A 17,181-nucleotide genomic window follows, 5' to 3' on the forward strand; every position below is an offset into this window, starting at 1 on the left:
ATGCATAGAGAAAGGAGTCCAAAAATGTCGATATATAATCGGGAATTATCACTGTACCTTGTCCTTTTTCCTACTCTTTTTCTCTATTACACAATGCATTCTACTACCAGTATCGATTGCGATATATCAGAAGAATCAACAACTAGTTTACAAAAACTTACGCCGTGCCGAACACGACATTCAGCAGTTATAACGCATGCCAATATTCTCCATAGAGCAATTGACCCTGGAAGTATACCCAACTATCTGTGCCGACCATATCAGCCTGGATTAGGCTCCATGACATCAAGTCCTTTGATACATAACATTATACCAGGTGCTTATTCTTCACCTTATATCAATCGAAAGCCAGTCAATCAATGTAGTCTACAGAAAAAGAAAGTACCTTTATTTCAAGGCAACTTTGTGCTTGACTGTCCTGTACCTACTCGATTAATGGAGGCAAGTGCTCGAAAAGAAAAAGAATTTAGTATGATGCGATATTCTGCTGTTACTTGTGATCCCAATGATTTTGCAACAAACCATTATACGCTTCGACCTCAATTACAGAATCGCAATACGGAACTTTTTATAGTCATGACAATGTACAATGTAAGTCATAGGTCTTGTCTATCAACATTAATATTTAATTCTTTATTAGGAAGATGAAATATTGTTTTGTAGAACAATGCATGGTGTTATGAAGAATATCGCACATTTATGCTCAAGATCAAGATCAAAAGTATGGGATACAGAAGGCTGGAAAAAAGTAGTTGTGTGTATTGTAGCTGATGGCAGAAAAAACTGTGATCCACGAGTAATGGATGTACTTACTACAATGGGCGTTTATCAAAAAGGAATAGCAAAAAACATAGTCAATGATAAGCCTGTCCAAGCACATTTATTTGAGGCAAGTAAGCTTCTTCGAAAAAAAAATTCGCAATTAATCATTTAATAGTATACAACGCAAATATCTGTAGATTCAGATATGAGAATAAGGGGAGCAGAAAAGGGAATTGTTCCTGTCCAAGTACTGTTTTGTTTAAAGGAACAAAATGCCAAAAAAATCAATTCACATCGATGGTTCTTTAATGCATTTGGACCTATTCTTCAGCCCAATATTTGTGTCTTGCTAGATGTAGGCACAAGGCCTGGAAATTCTTCGATTTATCACTTGTGGAAGGCATTTGACACCAATGAAAATGTAGGAGGAGCATGTGGAGAAATTTGTGTCATGAAAGGAACAGCATGTATGGATCTCCTGAATCCTTTAGTGGCAGCACAAAACTTTGAATACAAAATGTCCAACATATTAGACAAACCACTCGAGTCTGTGTTTGGCTATATATCTGTCTTGCCCGGTGCTTTTTCTGCTTACAGATATGCAGCAATACAGAACGATATAAACGGTGTAGGTCCTCTCCAGAAATATTTTTAGGCGAAAAACATGATGATAATTCAGGCAATTCAGACATCTTTACAGCCAACATGTACTTGGCTGAAGACCGCATTCTATGCTTTGAATTGGTAGCCAAGAAGCATCAGCGTTGGGTACTCAAGTATGTAAAGAGTGCCTTTGGAGAAACAGACTGTCCAGATCAATTACCAGAATTTATTTCACAACGAAGACGATGGCTCAACGGTAGTTTTTTTGCAGCTGTTTACTCTCAATGGCATTTTTCTCGGATCTGGTGTACCAACCATTCAGTGGGCAGAAAGATTACACTATCTATTGAATTCTTTTTCAACTTTATCAATCTGATTTTTAGTTGGCTAGGCATGGTAGATATGATTTTTTTAGGTAAAAAAAAGTATTAACTTGTGAACTAGGCCAATTTCTATCTTACATTTCACTTTGTAACAAAATCATTAGCATCTCCTGAAATGGACCCCTTTGGTAATGGGTGGGGGCAATGTATATTTCTGACAACAAGGTACCTCTATATCTTCTTGTTTATCGCTTCCTTCATTTGTTCCATGGGCAATAGACCACAAGGGTAAATATAGCATGTAAATAATGTGATAGCTAATAGTTTTTTTGTTAGATCAAAATGGATGTTTATTATTTCAGTCATTGCTTATGGAATCATTATGGTGTATACATCATTTGCTGGTGCCTGGATGTCTTATATGAGTTTCAGAAAGGGAATAGAGACAGCTGGCTGGGACCCTGTTAGCCCTATAGGAAACCTCGGACTGTTACTGAGTCAAATGGAGTTTCGACATGTAGTTGTGTCTATATTTGCTACCTATGGTCTCTACATTGTGGCTAGTATTCTCTATATGGATCCATGGCATATGATTACTAGTTTTTTACAGTACATGTTTCTGCTGCCTACATATGTTAATATACTGAATGTGTATGCATTTTGCAATATTCATGATGTAAGCTGGGGAACAAAAGGAGACAATGCAACACCAATGGATCTGGGTGTAGCAAGCAAAGCTATGACAAACGAGAAAGGCATAGAAGCTGTAGAAGTTGAATTGGAGAATGGGATGGATCAAATTGATCGTTGTTATGATGAAGCACTTGACAGTTTACTGCTAAAACCGGAAATTATTCGACAGGTAATAAAGGGAGACTACATGGATTGCAAAACTAAACAATTGTAAAGAGTCGAGCTCCTAAAACAAAACAAGATGACTATTATCGAGGATTTAGAACTCGTTTGGTTCTGACTTGGATTGGATGCAATGCAATACTTGTTGCTTTTGTCACAAGTGGTACACTCCATTCTCTTTTGGCAAATACAGCAGAGAAGCAGGCAGTTGAGGAATACGAAAGTGCAGTGGGATCAGCATATACTGGATTTGTACTATGGATGGTAGCAGCCACAGCAACTTTCCGGTTTGTAGGGAGCTTGCTTTACCTTGTATTAAATTGCTTTAATGTATAAATAAACACTTGATGGACTTCAATGCAAAAAGCCATCAAGACATCCTTCAAACTCCGGGTATAAAAGGCAACTAAGTCACAACATTTTTTTTCACTCTTCGTTCTGTCTTCAAGCTCTTCTCCTAAAGAGGCTACACCCCTTTCTTTTCTCTGTTGTTTTTATGCGTATTTCATATAGAGTTATATACCACCATACCAACATATCCTCAGCATAAATGTCCGCAACTACAAGTAAACTCGTGTTCTTAATCGATGAACAATCCTTAATGACCTCGTTACTTTCACTGGACGAACTAAAACTTTCTATTATGCGTATCTTGATTTACTATCACTTTCAGAAACGACAAATTCAATGGGGTTTTCGGTTATTCAGCACACAGACGCGATATCCTTCAGAATCAATGCGGCACTTTTATACAATGACACCAGACTCTTTTGAGATACTTGAAAAAGAGTATGTAAAGCGAGATAAAACTCGACCCAAGCAAGTGGTACTGGGTACACCTATCATGCGAATCAAGCAAGTACTTAAAGAAGTCATTGGTGACTTTCAGTGGGAAAATAACGACCTGGGATCTACAGATACAGCAAAGAATTACATCTTTATCATGTCAGCCTGCCCTTCTAATTTGATTGAAATGAACCAATTCTTTATCTCTCCTCACCCAGATGACAACAAGCTATTGAATGTTGCATCTTTACCGCAATATTTTGATCAGACAAGACTTGAATTATCCAGCACATTATTACAAAGCTACAACGCACGAAACATTGCATTGAGTATCATTGATACTTATAAAAAACCACCTATCATTAAACCACTCGATCAGTGGATAAACCGAATTTCACGGCAAGGATTTGCAGCTTGCTTTGAACATTTTGGTGGAAAATACATACCACTTCGTCTCCTTATTCGCGGTTCTAATCTATACGGTCGATCCTTCTTGACTGACATTCAGGACTTATTGCCTAACCAAAAGCCAATTTCAGTATTGCCTGTCTGGAAAGGCTCTTTCAAGACATTGTTTGGGAAAAAGTTTGTTAACTTTGCACTCTATCCTTCATTGCGCAAAAATACACCCACTGATCTAGCGTTTGTAGCTGAAATTCGTGTCCTTCAAATGATCCATGTCAGCCAATTTTCTTGCTCTTGGTTGGCTTCACAACGATCAGACTATACGCTAGTCCATGATGCTCCTCATACGTCTCGTGCTTTTAAGGATTGTATAAGTGAATTATTCAAAAAGCAGTCGATTCTTATTGCTGAATTGGTGCCAATGGAGGGATTTGAACAGTATGTTCAGAACAAAAAAGTGCTTATTGAAGCACTTTCCCCAACAACAGCTTCTCTTCGATTCTTGAATATTCAACATGTACCTCGTACATTAAACAATAAACCGAGTATCGTAGAGCACTACCCTATTGGCACTTGCCGTATGGTAGACGATTCTCTGCCTCTTGAACTACCAAAGGAATTGTTGACTGAAGAGAATGTTTCATACAAAATCAAAAAAATTCCTGATTTTGTCAGACAATTGGCTCTATCTGATCAACCTAAGATGAGCATAGAACAAAAGCAAGAGCCTATGCCATTGTCTAAAAAAGAACAGGTGGTAGAGAAAAAAAGAGCACCATTGCCTACGAATGTAAATATGCTTGAAAAAGCACTCAAAGACTTATACTTTGAAGCTGTATATACACAAAAGGTAAAGCCCGGTAGAATGAACTCATTAGAACTAATTTGCTTACATAGAACACTATGGATAACATAATCATTACTATCAAGAAATGGATAACCAGTTTGAGTCGTAGTTGTATAAAGGAAGACATTATACGTATATTGTTTAATCATACAATTACGTTAGAAGATTTAGAAGCAAAATACAAAAACAGTATCATACCTCAAATCAAAGACATACAGAATGCAACACTTGAACAAACTTATCAATATGAATGGTGGCAAGAAATCAAATCAAGGTCTCATTCTAATCCCAGATTTGAGAAACTAAGCAGCCTTGCTGTGAAGACAAGAGAGTAAGCAAATGTGTATCTTGCATTTATGTTACTCAACAACCTTGTTAGGGCCCAAGTACAAGTCATTCTTTATTGCTTTATATGCAGACTCGTGTCCAAAGCACCAGCAAACAGTACTAAGCGAGACCCAGCTTTGTTAGCCGAGGATTTCTTTCAAAAAGTGGTGGTCACTCTAACTATGCATGACCTCGGCAATTTCTTAAGCGAATTAGATTCCGAAGAAGGCCCACAAGCAACCAAAAGAAGAGATCTTTGTGATTTGAGCGATCATGCTTTTATGGAAGTATTGGCAAAAAGGTACAGGAATAAACAACCTTATTTTGATCTGACACTTTTGTACACAGATTTCAAGCTTTACCTCATTTGATCCAAAAGTTCAAGGAACTGTCTGGTACAGATGAAATGGCTTCCTCTTCAAGCTCTTCTGATCTAGAAGATGATGTGACAAATCTGGATGTACCAAGCTTTAAATCGGCATCAAACAGCCTTCATGTTTCTCCAAGGAACAAACCTATTCGACAGCAAAAAAGAAACATATCAGGTAAAAAGAAAGATTTGATATTAGTAGTATTCTCTAACGTTAATCAGATACCTCTTCTTCTTCCAGCTCTGTCCATAAGAACTCCTTGTTGTCAAGCCCTCAAAGGTCAACTTCCAAGACATTCGCTCCTATCAAGATAAAAAAGACAAATAGCAATACACTAGACATGTTCCTAAAGCGAACTGTAGACGTTAAGCCTAATGTCACTACACCTACTGAAACCATTCGTGGCGAAGCTGCTCAGGCAGCTATAGCTAAAGTCAATCGATCTGCATTGAATGGTAGGCCCACAATGAAACGAACTGGTAGCTTCACTTCAAGTGCACAAGCAACCGAGCGACAAAAGAAAAAGAAAATGGAGCCATCTATGCTCTCTTCACAACAGGAAACTACAGGCACTGTCATTTTAAGAAGAAACAATAATATACCAAATACAGAAGAAACGACACCTCGTACTTCCATGAATAGATATCTTGGTACCAATCTTTTTGCTGATTTTGCAGAGACATGTCCTGTAAGGAGCCTATGGATATCAAATATCAAATACTAATGGTTTTATAGTCACCTTCTACCAGAACAAATAGAAATAGTGATCAAGTCCAAGTACCGAAGACACCCGAGATTACACCTGTGCGTTATAGAAAGATCATGATGGACCGTACACCGCATCGTCTCGAAGAACCAGAAGGCGGAATTATAGAGGATTTCAATCTCCCAGACGAGCCAACATCCAAAACTCCATATACACCTCGCACAGCAGCCAGACGTGAAAGAGATCGCATTGACCGCTCAATGCCTGGTCTTGGTAGAAACCTGACAATGCGTTTACAAGATATTTTTGATCAAGAAAAAGCAAAAGACGATGAATTTAGTCTCAAATCCAGGCAGTCTTCAGGCATCTTTTTCGATGATGTATTAAACGATAGTCCTATCAGCAGTCAGCAAGATAATAACAATCCTTTTCTTACTGCAAGTAGTCAGGCTTCTACAGCGACAGTATCACCACATAGACCTCAAATGAAGCGAGGAGCAACTATTGATGATTTATTTGACGACGACAATGAAGAGGAAGCAGAAGGAATGGGTGGATTTATGCAATTTCAATTCAGCCAATCTTACTTGGGTGATGAAGACGAATCAGAATCAGACGATGAGCATAATGTGGCTCTAATTTAGATATGATTTGTGAATAATCATGCGTAAATAAACACAATAGATAGCACTCAGCCATATACTAAAGCTGCTAAAATGTTGCGATTTGGAAAAGAAACGTAATTGCAATTTAACTCGCAAGCCTAAATTACATGTAATTACAGGCTTGAGTTTGTATTTTGAAGAATTATAGAATAAAGATACCTAAGAAAGAATAAGCATCAAGTGTAAAGGAATTGTTGGGATAACGACAAACTTGAATTTGCCAATGTCATTAGCATAGCCATGAATACAAGAGAAAATTTATTTGCATCAACTCTCGTTCGCAAGTACTGTTTACTGTTAAGTTGAGCAAAAATGCCCCTTTATTTGAAAGAATGTTCCTAATTGAAGTAAAAAAGATTGTCTTTTTAAAACATGATAGTAGTCTTTGTGATTCGAGTTGTTACCCCCTTTACTTCGCTTCTTCAAGTCATTTAGACACTTTTCAAGCCAATAATACCCTTAGGTTTTAAATAACCTACATCTAGAATATTCATAGTTTCTTGTCTTTTGGTTGCAAGGAGACGAGAAGGCTTCTTGAATAAATTACATTTGAAATGAGCTTTTGAATTTGTTCTGTACAAATGAATTTCGTTCGAGTTATATCAGCACGATGATGCTTCAAAGAACACAAATCAAAGAAAAGAAGGGAATAAAAAAAAGAATCAGTCTATTTTTTTTTATCGTGTATGCCTTATTATTTAACGATATCTGTCACAACGAGCAATTTTTTGATTGCTTTCTATTTTGCAAAGAAGATTAGAACTGTTGGATACTCATATTTGCAAATCAGACAAAAGAAAATGTTGTGCTTTACTTGTAGCAAGAAACAGCCATATCATGTGGTAATATAAAATAAGCATCATAGCAAACAGGTTGCTTCCTGCTGAAATATTATGCTGATTTCTTTAAATATAAGCTTTGGCTTATGCTAATTACATTTGATATACCGAACAAAATGACGATCAAAACAATCAGCCACATAAGGCAAATTAGTCTTTTTTTTTTAGCGCAACATATCAAAAGGGCGGGCATTGCTAGCCAAGTATTTTCTTTATATTTATTTCTTTCCTTTTCTCTTTTTTTTTTGCATTCTCTTTTATATTAGTATGAGCTCAACAAATGGAACAACAAATCCATTTGCCACAGACACAACGGGAGCCCAAGCTGGCCTTTACAAAGGCATCGGCGTGTCTTTAGCTATTGCAAGTGGTACAGTCGAAATCCGAATTGATATCGAAATGAACACTTAATTAAAACGACAGACAATAGGTCTTTTTATTGGAAGTAGTTTTGTATTTAAGAAAAAAGGTCTATTACAGTCTATTGAAAAATCTGGTAAATAAATATATGTAAATATATGCATAAGCTATAAATAATTTATTTAGGCGGTGTTGCTGGAGAAGGGTACACATACCTAAAGAATGCCATGTGGTGGACTGGGATGATTATGAGTAAGATCTACCATATTAATGACAAGCCTAGTTTTAACTTGTATTAGTGATTGTTGGAGAACTCTGTAATTTTATTGCCTATGCCTTTACCCAAGCCATTTTGGTTACACCATTAGGTGCTCTCAGTGTCGTTATTAGGTAATCACTTTCCTTGGTTTTTTTTTTTGTCCATATTAACCATCCTTTTCTTATTTGATAGTGCAGTGCTCTCATCCATATTTCTAAAAGAACGTCTAAGTTTCCAAGGAAAAATAGGCTGTTTTCAATGCATTTTAGGCGCAATAGTAATTGTGCTGCATGCACCTGAACAAAGTTCAGCAGATACATCTATTGAGGCATTCAAGCATCTCGTACTTTCCATTGGTATGCATTAATTATCCCTCAAGTTATAGACGACCAAGACTAACAGTTCTCTAGGCTTCTTAATTTATGCTGGCATTGCAGTTGCCATTTCACTCGTCCTTGTCTTTTACTGTGGACCTAAATGGGGCAAGAAGAACATGTTAATTTACATCACTGTGTGTTCATTGATCGGCTCAATCTCTGTCGTCTTTACTCAAGGTCTTGGTGCTGCTATTGTTCATTCAATATCTCAAGATAACCAATTTACCAATTGGTTTATATATATTGTATTAGGCATTGTCGTTGTCACTCTGATCGTTGAAATTGTTTATCTCAACAAAGCACTCAACTTGTTCAACACCGCACTTGTTACACCAACCTATTACGTGATATTTACCACTATGACCATTGTCAGCTCTATCGTGCTCTATCAAGGTTTTGATGCTTCTGCTGTCGATATTGTGACATGCGTCATTGGATTCTTTAGCATTTGTTCTGGTGTGGCACTCTTACATAACTCAAAGAGTCAGCCCGAACCTGAGAAGGTCGATACAAAAGAAGTGAAGGTTGATGATGAAAAGATTCTTGTGGATGAGGAGCAACAGACACCCACAAAACGCAGACATAGCTTATTCAAGATGTTTGAAAATACAGATGCTACAGAAGAACAACATGGTGCACACGATCCCGGTGCTGCAGATTTGTTTCCTGCACCATTTACAGGTATTGGTCGATATGCTAGTACTACAAAGAAAAGTCAATCTATCATTGTAAGACATCGAGAACGATCAACTCCAATCACTACCATCCCAAAGACAAAATCTCGCCCACATTCGAACACTATATCCATAGGCAATACAGCTGTTGGAGAAGAAGGATATAACCGTGAGCTAAAATGGAGAAATCAACCTACACACGATATCACCGTCAATGTGCCAAACACTGCAGTTGTAGATGAACTTCATTCATCGCCCACGACTATTTCAGAAGAGTTAGTCACTCCAGTGCCATCTTCAACAGGCCATCGCGTACAAGATCAATTGGATCCTATCACAAGCTATCGAATGCAAGTTAATGATGGCGATACAGAAGACAGAGAACGATTGATTTAGTAACAGTAATAAAAAGAGGTGGTGGTTCTTTATGTATATAAATAAGTATTATAGCATTAAATAACAGTTTGGAGAGCTGTTAAGATAGTCTCCAATTCTTTCTTATCATCAGCAAATAGCTGGTATGAGCCATTCTGCTTTGTTTCTAATACAAATGCATTGGGAACGAATGTCTCGATATCCACATTGACATTGTTTAATCTGACAACACTTGAGAGATCAAGCACGGTGACAGGATTGGGGTTTAGTTCATCTCTATAGAGAGCCATACTCTTTCCTTTAATAACAAAGTATCTACGTCTCCAGAACTATACCAGGTTAGTCATAGGAGCCTCGTTTTATATGTTACTTACAGGGCTTGTGCTAGGTTGCACCGAGACAAAGCCTGAAAGAATGATATCCTTGTTCTTTTCGGCTTCCAACAATTTTCTTTGCAAAGCCTTCTTTTCTTCAGCTAAACGCTCTGCTTCCATCTTTTCCTTCAGCTTTCTCTCTTCCTCTGAACGCTTTGCAGCAGCTTCCTTTTCTGCAGCAACTCTCTTTGCTTCCTTTTCTGCTGCTGCTGCAGCAAGGGCAGCTTGGCGTTCTTGTTCTTTTTGCTTAAACAAAGCAGTTTGTCTTTCCTGTTCTTGTCTTTTCTTCTCCTGCTCTTCTTGTTGTTGTTGTTGTTTGGCTAATAATCTTTCCTTTTCTGCTTGTTCTTGTTGTTCTTTTTGCTGTTGTAGTTCTAAACTAGCATCGTTTTCACGAGGTTCTTGTACAAGTTGATTAGCCACGACTGGAGTAGAAGGAGTGAGAGTTTCATTTGCTTCTACAAATTCATCTTCCTTTTGTTGAGGTTGTTGAATAGGTGGTGGTACAGGACTTGAAGGCGATTGTAAGCTACGAGAAGCTCTCTTTTGTGAAAGACTAGAAGAGGACTTTCTTGAACTCAATTGACCATCACCCAATTTAAGTCGAGTACGGATGTTAGCATCGCTCAAGTCATTCAATGTGGATGCTGTTATTTGAGCATTATGAAGTTTTAAAAGTGAAGCAACAGATCTACTGTGTACAAGTGCTCTAGCTATTTTTAAATCAGTTGTCAATATATACACTTTAACTATATGCTTCATTGTTTACCTCGACGAACACCACTATCAAAACAAATATTAGCTTTTTGTTTTTATATTATGTGTGCGTTTCTTACCTGACTTGTTCTGATACCCAAGTTATCAAAATAAAACGATCATCTACTCTAACAAAACCATAAAGTACTTCGTCACTTAAATGATCACGAAATTCACTATCCCATTGGAGGTTAATTTTCAAATTAATTTGAGTGTCAATTGAGAGTACCTTAGGCCACCTGTGCCTTGTGAATATAAAGAAATGACGTCTCTTGTATCATTATAGCCGAGAATAAGCCTAAGAGCATACACATCTGTTAGTCTATACTCATCATCTCGTTTTGAGATCTACCAGTTGGTTGTGCCTTCTTCTGTGATGGCAGTATATGTTTCAAGAATACGAGGGTCACTCAAATCACACATACTAATAAGCTATACGAATTATAAAATATAAGGAAGAAAAAGAAGACAAGATGCACTAATTTCAGGTACTTTTTTTTTCCCTCCTCCTGCTCAAAATCTAATTAAAGAAACTGAGTTACAAGAAAGGACGGTATATTCTAACCAATCAATCGCATATGCAATAAAAGTCTTGTAACCATCATTTGTCGACAACATTAGTATATTTTATATATATATGTATGTGTGTATATATATATGTATGTATGTATATATATATATGTATATACAAGCAAAATAAACGAAATAGAACATAAAAGTAAAGGAATAAATACTATGTATATAGTATATATATATATATATATAAGTAGGCGCGCATGAACAAGTTGTATATGTATAATAAGGAGAAAATGTTGTTAAAAGAAGGGAATAAACAAATATACAAAAATGGTATCAAAAAAAAAAGGAAATATGTAGGTGTTAGATTAACAAGGCAAAATTTTGATCAGGACATTTGTTTGTAAAGTGTTACTACTGAGAATGGTTTAGTCTTATGAATCAAGGCAAATTATTACTTACAGATCTTTCTAGTTCGTCTTTTGAGATTGAAACTGCTTTACAGCTAATTAAATCATGTCCTGGTACTTCACAGATTTCGCAATACAAACTTGATTCTTCATGATTTTTTTGTTCCTCCTTTCTGCTTTGTTCTTTTCTGAATGTAGAAGAGGAAGAACTTTCACGCAACTTGTTATCTTCCTTCAAATCTTGTAATTCTTGCATCAATTTCTTAACTTGCTTACGTTCCTTTTCGAGTGCCTCTTCCAAGTCAGCTTCTTTGAAAATCTTACTTTCAATTAAGCTTTCAAGTTCTGAAATGTCACGGTTAAGCATAGTGACCTGACGCTTGGATTCTTTTTCAATGTTTTCACCATTTTCTTTAGCTTTTCTTAATTCAGTAGCGTGTTGAATGGAAAGTTGCTCAAGCTTCTTTTGTTGTTGTTGCAAGATTTGAGCCAACTTGTCATCTTCACTAAGGTTTTCGTCCTTCAAGATAAGCTTGGTAGAATCATCTTGGCTAGCTTGCTGATGCAATTTTTCAACTTCTTCCATCAACTTGAGTAATTCCATCTCAGTTTGCTTGTGTGATTCTTCAAGTTTGGTATACTCTGCAGCAGATTTCTTGTTTTCAGATTTGAGGGAAGCAATCAATTGTTGGTATTGTGCAACATCTTGTTGACTTTGGTCTGATTGTTCTTTTTGCTTTAATAACAAGGCATTGTGTGCTTTCAACTTTTCAATCTCGCTTTGAAAAGTTTCGACTTCTAATTGATATTGCTTTTCATTCACACCAGTCGACTTGGTTGTTGATTTATCAGCCAATTCTCGCTCAAGTTTCTCTTTTGCTTCAGTCAAGCGTCTAAGTTCACCTTCTGTCTTCTTTTGGCTTTCAACAGCAGCACGAATTTCATCCAAGTACTTGGTACGGGCAGCTAATTGATCATCAAAGTCAGCTTGTAAGCGACCCAATTGTTCTTCTAGCTTGATCTTTTCCTTGATGAGCTTCTCGGTTTCCTTTGTCTGTTCTTTCCATGCTTCAGCTTCTGTCTTGAATGCTTCATGACTGGCTTTTTCACGCTCAAGCGTCTCAATTTGCTCCATCAATCGTTTACGCTCATTCTCCCAAACATCTTTGACAATGTTATGCTTTTCTTCAGATTCGACATTCTTCATCAACTGATCAATCTCTTGCTTCAAGGTATCAATTGTAGCTTGCATAGCCTCACGACGCATGTTGTGTTCTTCCAATTGTAAGGCACGCTCTTTCTTCATCTCTTCAATCGTAGATTCATAGGCTTCAATGGCATCTAAACCAGCTTTACGCAAATCTTCACGCTCAAGCTCCAAAGATGCTACTTTACGACGTTCATCAGCTAAGCTAGCATTGATGGCTTCACGATCGACACGGTTCATTTCAACAGAACTTTCATAAAGCTCGATACTTTCCATACCAGCAAGCTTGAGTTCATCCACTGTCTTCTCGAGTTCCTTGACCAAAGTATGTTCTTTAGCATAGCTTTCTTTGACAGTAGTCAACTCTTTCTTGATTTTATCAAATGCTTCTTTAGAAGCACAGTCTTGATGAGCAAGCCATTTGGTTTCGACATCCTTGAGTTCTTCTAGCAATCGTTCCTTTTCACGAATATGGCGTTCAGCATCAGCCTTGACTCTACGAAGTTCTCTTTCTTTTTCTTCAACCGCATTGCGGTGTTGTTCGACTTGTTCTGTCAGGGCAGTCAAGAACATATCTTTAGCACGAGCAGCATCACGCAATGAACTCATTTTTTCATGTACTTCTTCCATCTCCATCTCAAGCTTCATTTGACGTTCCATAAAGTCTTGGTTATCAGAAGAACCTGGCTGGAAGTAATGTTGAGGATTATAATCATTTGCAGCAGAAGCAGCAGCAGACAACTGTTGTTGAAGTGTCTTGGTCTTTTCCAACAAGAGCTTTTCACCTGCTTGGGCAGCAGCCGTAGCAGCCTCTGCTTCAGCCACTTTGCTCTCAAGTTCATGAACACGATGTTCAACCACAGATTTTTCTTTACGAACGGTGCTGATATCAAACAAAGACTTGTCTCTTTCTGTAATCAGCTGTTGTTGTTCTGCTTCTAGTTCCTGGACTCGCGTTTCTAGACGTTGGATGGCTTGCGCTGTCTCTTGTTGTTGAGTTGAAAGTGTCTTGATTTCAGCTGCATGCTTCTCCTTGATTTCTTCTACAATGGCTTTGTGTCCTTCCAGAGTAAAGAGTTCTTCATCGTTACTACCCTTCTTGTTCAAGACGAGAGAACGTTCAAGGATTTGCTCAGCCGTTTTATTTTGTGTGTTTTCTAATTTAAGAAACTTATTTTCTGCTTCAAGTACTTCTACTCGGAGTTGCAATTGTTGTAGACGCATGACAGTTTCATCAGGTGCCTGAGCAATGGCTTCACCCAACACGCGCTCGAGTCTTTGGTGAGGTGATTCTGATGAAGTGGTAGTATCCTCTTGTGGATGTTCATTGGTTGTCAATGACTTGGATAAAGCAATGTTATCAGGAATGGGTGTTTCAGTAATGAGCATATCGTCTGTTGAAGAGGAAGACATGAGATGGTAATATTCGTCAGGATTATCTTGAACACTATGGCTTGTGGGTGTCATGGCAGGAGAAGGGATACCACGGTTATAGTGCGTTGGTGTCGGAGATTGAACCATGGGTTGCGATCTACGGAAGCTGTTGCGAGTACTACTGGGATTACCGGAAACCGGAGAAGTCAAAGGTGTTTGAAGAGAAGAAGTAGAAGAACGCATAGATAATGAAGGAGTACGAGTCTTTCTTTTACTAGGTTGTTGTTGTTGTTGTTGTTGTTGTTGTTGAGATAGTTGATTAGCAGTCATTCCTACATAACGAGCAGCCTTGGAACCATTTGTGATCAAAGAAAGCTTGTTGGTACTATTACTATTTTGAAGTGGTGATTGCATAGGCGGAGAGAGTGATCTGACGGAATCGGAGTCAGAGTCCAGAGGAGTTATTTTGGAAGCTAATACAAAAAGACCTGTTTGAGGAGGACAAGAAAAATATCGTATGCTAAAAAATGTTACTCTTTGTTGTTTTGTTTGTAAACAGACACGACATACCCTTTAACGGATCCGTCATTTTTACCAGAGCCAAGTATATCCAGTTGAATACCGGCCCAGTAACCCTCCTTGAATTCTGCTTCACCCAAGAATTTTAAGGTACCAATAATATTCATAGAGTCAACAGCGACACGATCACCTATAGCAGGGAATCGACTGTGGTAGGATGATCGATTGCCTGTAGGCTTAGGGGAAGTGGTGATAGAACTTCTAGGTGTGTTTGGCATTGTAAAAGTGCTTTGTGAGGGATGAGGAACGTCACCGCCTATAAAAGAGCGTGATCGTGCTTTCGTTGTTGATTTGGATGTTCTAGGTACAGGTGGAACATCTTCTGATATCGTCTTTCTCTTTCTCAGGTCCAGAGAAGATTTTCTGGATAACTTTCTTGTTGGTGTTGGAAGAGTTGTATGGCTGATAGCAAGGCCAACCGTCGGTAATCTAGACATGACAGTATTCAGGGGAAGAAAAAAAGAAAAGAAAAAAAAGGAAGAAAAATATGAGGGAATTTATAATAATCAATAAATATAAATTAATAATTTTTTAGTTTTGATTGTACACCATCCTAAAGACTATATACACGCACGCACGTACACTGCTACTTGAGTGTCATACCTCTCTTGTTACACCTTAGACGTGCGGTACTCCAACTTATTTTTCACTCTCCTTTAAAAACTTTTACCAAATCTGTCTGGAAATGTAACAAGTCAATAGATCTACTTTCAAGGCATGACCTTGGAAAACAAAGGGAGGCTTGGAAGTCCATCGTCGATTTTGAATTGAAAATCAGCTTCCCTAAAGGAGAAAAATTAGTCCAATCAAACACATCGTTTCACTAAATATGGTCATGCTTCATTTTTACTCGGCTGACCTTTGACCAAAAAATTTTTTATAAATAACCCAAGCTCATGTTTCTAATCCAAACACCAATGAAATCTTTAGATCTGTTTATAATAATGTTTCTACGCTCATTTTTTTCTGCACTATAAAATAGCCCTATTCCATTTTTCGTCTTTTTTTTTTTTTTCTCTTCTTCTTTATAACATTCATAATTAAAAAAATACGCAAAAAAAAACCTTGAAACCCTTCTATTTCACGAAATTACCCTCTTCCCCCTTTCTATATTACTCTTAAAAAAACATATATTTCTTAAAAAAAACATAAAAAAACATAAAAAAAATATATTCATTTTTACATATCCCTATAAAAAAAAATCCTTTTTATCTTTCAACATGTCTACTCGTACCGTTTCTGTAAAAAATTTCAACAATAACAAGCATCATCATCATAACCCAAGCAATGCCAATCCTCATGTTACGTCATTGAAGCCTATTACAAACAACAAGAAGAACCAACAACACCATTCATCCAAAAAGAATCCCAAGTTGCAGGCAACCCAGCACCATAACAAGCATAGCAACAACAACAACAACAACAATCAATCCAAGCGCCGCTCAAGTAAGACTACCTCTTCCAGTGCTAGCGAGGATGATACCTCTTCCTCTTCTTCTGAAGATGACATGTCCCCCAAGCCAAGCAACAGAAGAAGTAACAACAATAACAAGCGCCATTCTTTTGAATACAAAAGGTAAATAAGGTTAATTAATAAAAATTAATTGACTAACAAAGTTCATTTAGTTTGGTTGACCAAGTCTACGCTGGCCCTACTTTCAATAATGCTCCTGCTCCCAGCGCACTTCCTATCCCTGCTTTCAATGCTCGTGGTTCCCCTATCAACTATCACCAACCTCTTTATCATCCTGTAAATCCCACTTTTCATCAACAATCTATGGATCTCATGAACCTGATTAACACTCCTCAAAAGGTCGCTACTGCTTATGAACTTGAACAAACCAACTTGGCTCTTTCTGAAATCCAACGAGGTCTTCGTTCCATGCTCAAGATTGAATCCTAAAGGCGTTTTACAAAGAAAAAAAAATACAAAAAAAAAAACACAAAAAATACGACAAAGCAGTTGACCTTCCTCCTCTCTCCTCTCCTCTCTCCTCTCTCCTCTCTCTCTCTCTCTCTATCTCTCAATCTCTCCTCAATACGCTTTATAGATTCAATGGCGCAAAACGAAAAAAAGATTTCTTGCTTGTGGTTTGCTTTATTTTTTACATTTTATTTTTTCATTAATTCTTTTTTTCATTTTGTATCATATTATTTTGCTTTTGTTTGTAATTACTTTTTTTTTCTTTTTTGTATATTTTCTTTTTTTTATTAATTTTTCCTTTATCCTCCCTCCTCTTTTTATCCGAAATTTTCCCTTCCCCCTTTATTTTCCTCTCTTTATTTTTTTTCTTTTTTTTCAATTGGATTATCATTGTTCTTCTGATTTTTTGGCAGTTTTTTTGTTTTTTTTTATTTTATTTTTTACTGGCTTTTTTTTTTACAGAAGTTCATGATGTATTCAACCTTTTTTTTTCTTTTTCTTTTTTTT

General features: G+C 37.2%; 7 protein-coding genes across 7 annotated transcripts; 5 read left to right on the forward strand and 2 right to left on the reverse strand.

The window, feature by feature from the left end:
* Positions 1 to 93: 93 nt before the first annotated feature.
* On the forward strand, positions 94 to 2,879 carry B0P05DRAFT_613094 (chitin synthase 2; the record flags this gene model as incomplete). The annotated part of the gene is made up of 9 exons (XM_051583401.1): positions 94 to 361; positions 398 to 591; positions 641 to 889; positions 938 to 1,394; positions 1,442 to 1,761; positions 1,810 to 1,976; positions 2,013 to 2,075; positions 2,121 to 2,550; positions 2,598 to 2,879. The coding sequence occupies 9 exons, from the start codon at positions 94 to 96 to the stop codon at positions 2,877 to 2,879; spliced, it is 2,430 nt and encodes an 809-aa protein (XP_051439260.1).
* A 41-nt stretch (positions 2,880 to 2,920) lies between these two features.
* On the forward strand, positions 2,921 to 5,643 carry B0P05DRAFT_92939 (uncharacterized protein). The gene is made up of 5 exons (XM_051583902.1): positions 2,921 to 4,584; positions 4,632 to 4,912; positions 4,961 to 5,209; positions 5,257 to 5,453; positions 5,520 to 5,643. The coding sequence occupies exons 1-5, from the start codon at positions 3,094 to 3,096 to the stop codon at positions 5,591 to 5,593; spliced, it is 2,292 nt and encodes a 763-aa protein (XP_051439261.1). The 5' UTR covers positions 2,921 to 3,093; the 3' UTR covers positions 5,594 to 5,643.
* On the forward strand, positions 5,450 to 6,216 carry B0P05DRAFT_92919 (uncharacterized protein). The gene has a single exon (XM_051583901.1). It carries the CDS (start codon positions 5,620 to 5,622, stop codon positions 6,001 to 6,003), a length of 384 nt encoding a protein of 127 aa, XP_051439262.1. The 5' UTR covers positions 5,450 to 5,619; the 3' UTR covers positions 6,004 to 6,216.
* Positions 6,217 to 7,726: 1,510 nt separating this feature from the next.
* Positions 7,727 to 9,572, forward strand: B0P05DRAFT_522241 (magnesium transporter NIPA-domain-containing protein). The gene is made up of 6 exons (XM_051575943.1): positions 7,727 to 7,859; positions 7,920 to 7,985; positions 8,036 to 8,101; positions 8,149 to 8,239; positions 8,301 to 8,464; positions 8,519 to 9,572. The coding sequence occupies exons 1-6, from the start codon at positions 7,757 to 7,759 to the stop codon at positions 9,553 to 9,555; spliced, it is 1,527 nt and encodes a 508-aa protein (XP_051439263.1). The 5' UTR covers positions 7,727 to 7,756; the 3' UTR covers positions 9,556 to 9,572.
* Positions 9,573 to 11,134, reverse strand: B0P05DRAFT_522244 (uncharacterized protein). Its single transcript, XM_051575944.1, has 6 exons — positions 11,017 to 11,134; positions 10,894 to 10,962; positions 10,745 to 10,840; positions 10,678 to 10,691; positions 9,909 to 10,621; positions 9,573 to 9,863 (listed from the first exon to the last, which is right to left on the reverse strand). The coding sequence occupies exons 1-6, from the start codon at positions 11,085 to 11,087 to the stop codon at positions 9,612 to 9,614; spliced, it is 1,215 nt and encodes a 404-aa protein (XP_051439264.1). The 5' UTR covers positions 11,088 to 11,134; the 3' UTR covers positions 9,573 to 9,611.
* Positions 11,135 to 11,375: 241 nt separating this feature from the next.
* B0P05DRAFT_483030 (uncharacterized protein) lies at positions 11,376 to 15,225 on the reverse strand. The gene is made up of 3 exons (XM_051575226.1): positions 14,742 to 15,225; positions 11,643 to 14,691; positions 11,376 to 11,597 (listed from the first exon to the last, which is right to left on the reverse strand). Exons 1-3 carry the CDS (start codon positions 15,185 to 15,187, stop codon positions 11,595 to 11,597), a joined length of 3,498 nt encoding a protein of 1,165 aa, XP_051439265.1. The 5' UTR covers positions 15,188 to 15,225; the 3' UTR covers positions 11,376 to 11,594.
* A 745-nt stretch (positions 15,226 to 15,970) lies between these two features.
* B0P05DRAFT_567820 (uncharacterized protein) lies at positions 15,971 to 16,653 on the forward strand (the record flags this gene model as incomplete). Its single annotated transcript, XM_051581158.1, has 2 exons — positions 15,971 to 16,326; positions 16,377 to 16,653. The coding sequence occupies 2 exons, from the start codon at positions 15,971 to 15,973 to the stop codon at positions 16,651 to 16,653; spliced, it is 633 nt and encodes a 210-aa protein (XP_051439266.1).
* Between the last annotated feature and the right edge of the window lie 528 nt (positions 16,654 to 17,181).

The sequence above is a fragment of the Gilbertella persicaria genome, assembly GCF_025201335.1.
Source record: "Gilbertella persicaria strain CBS 190.32 chromosome Unknown B0P05scaffold_2, whole genome shotgun sequence".
NCBI lineage: Eukaryota > Fungi > Mucoromycota > Mucoromycetes > Mucorales > Choanephoraceae > Gilbertella > Gilbertella persicaria.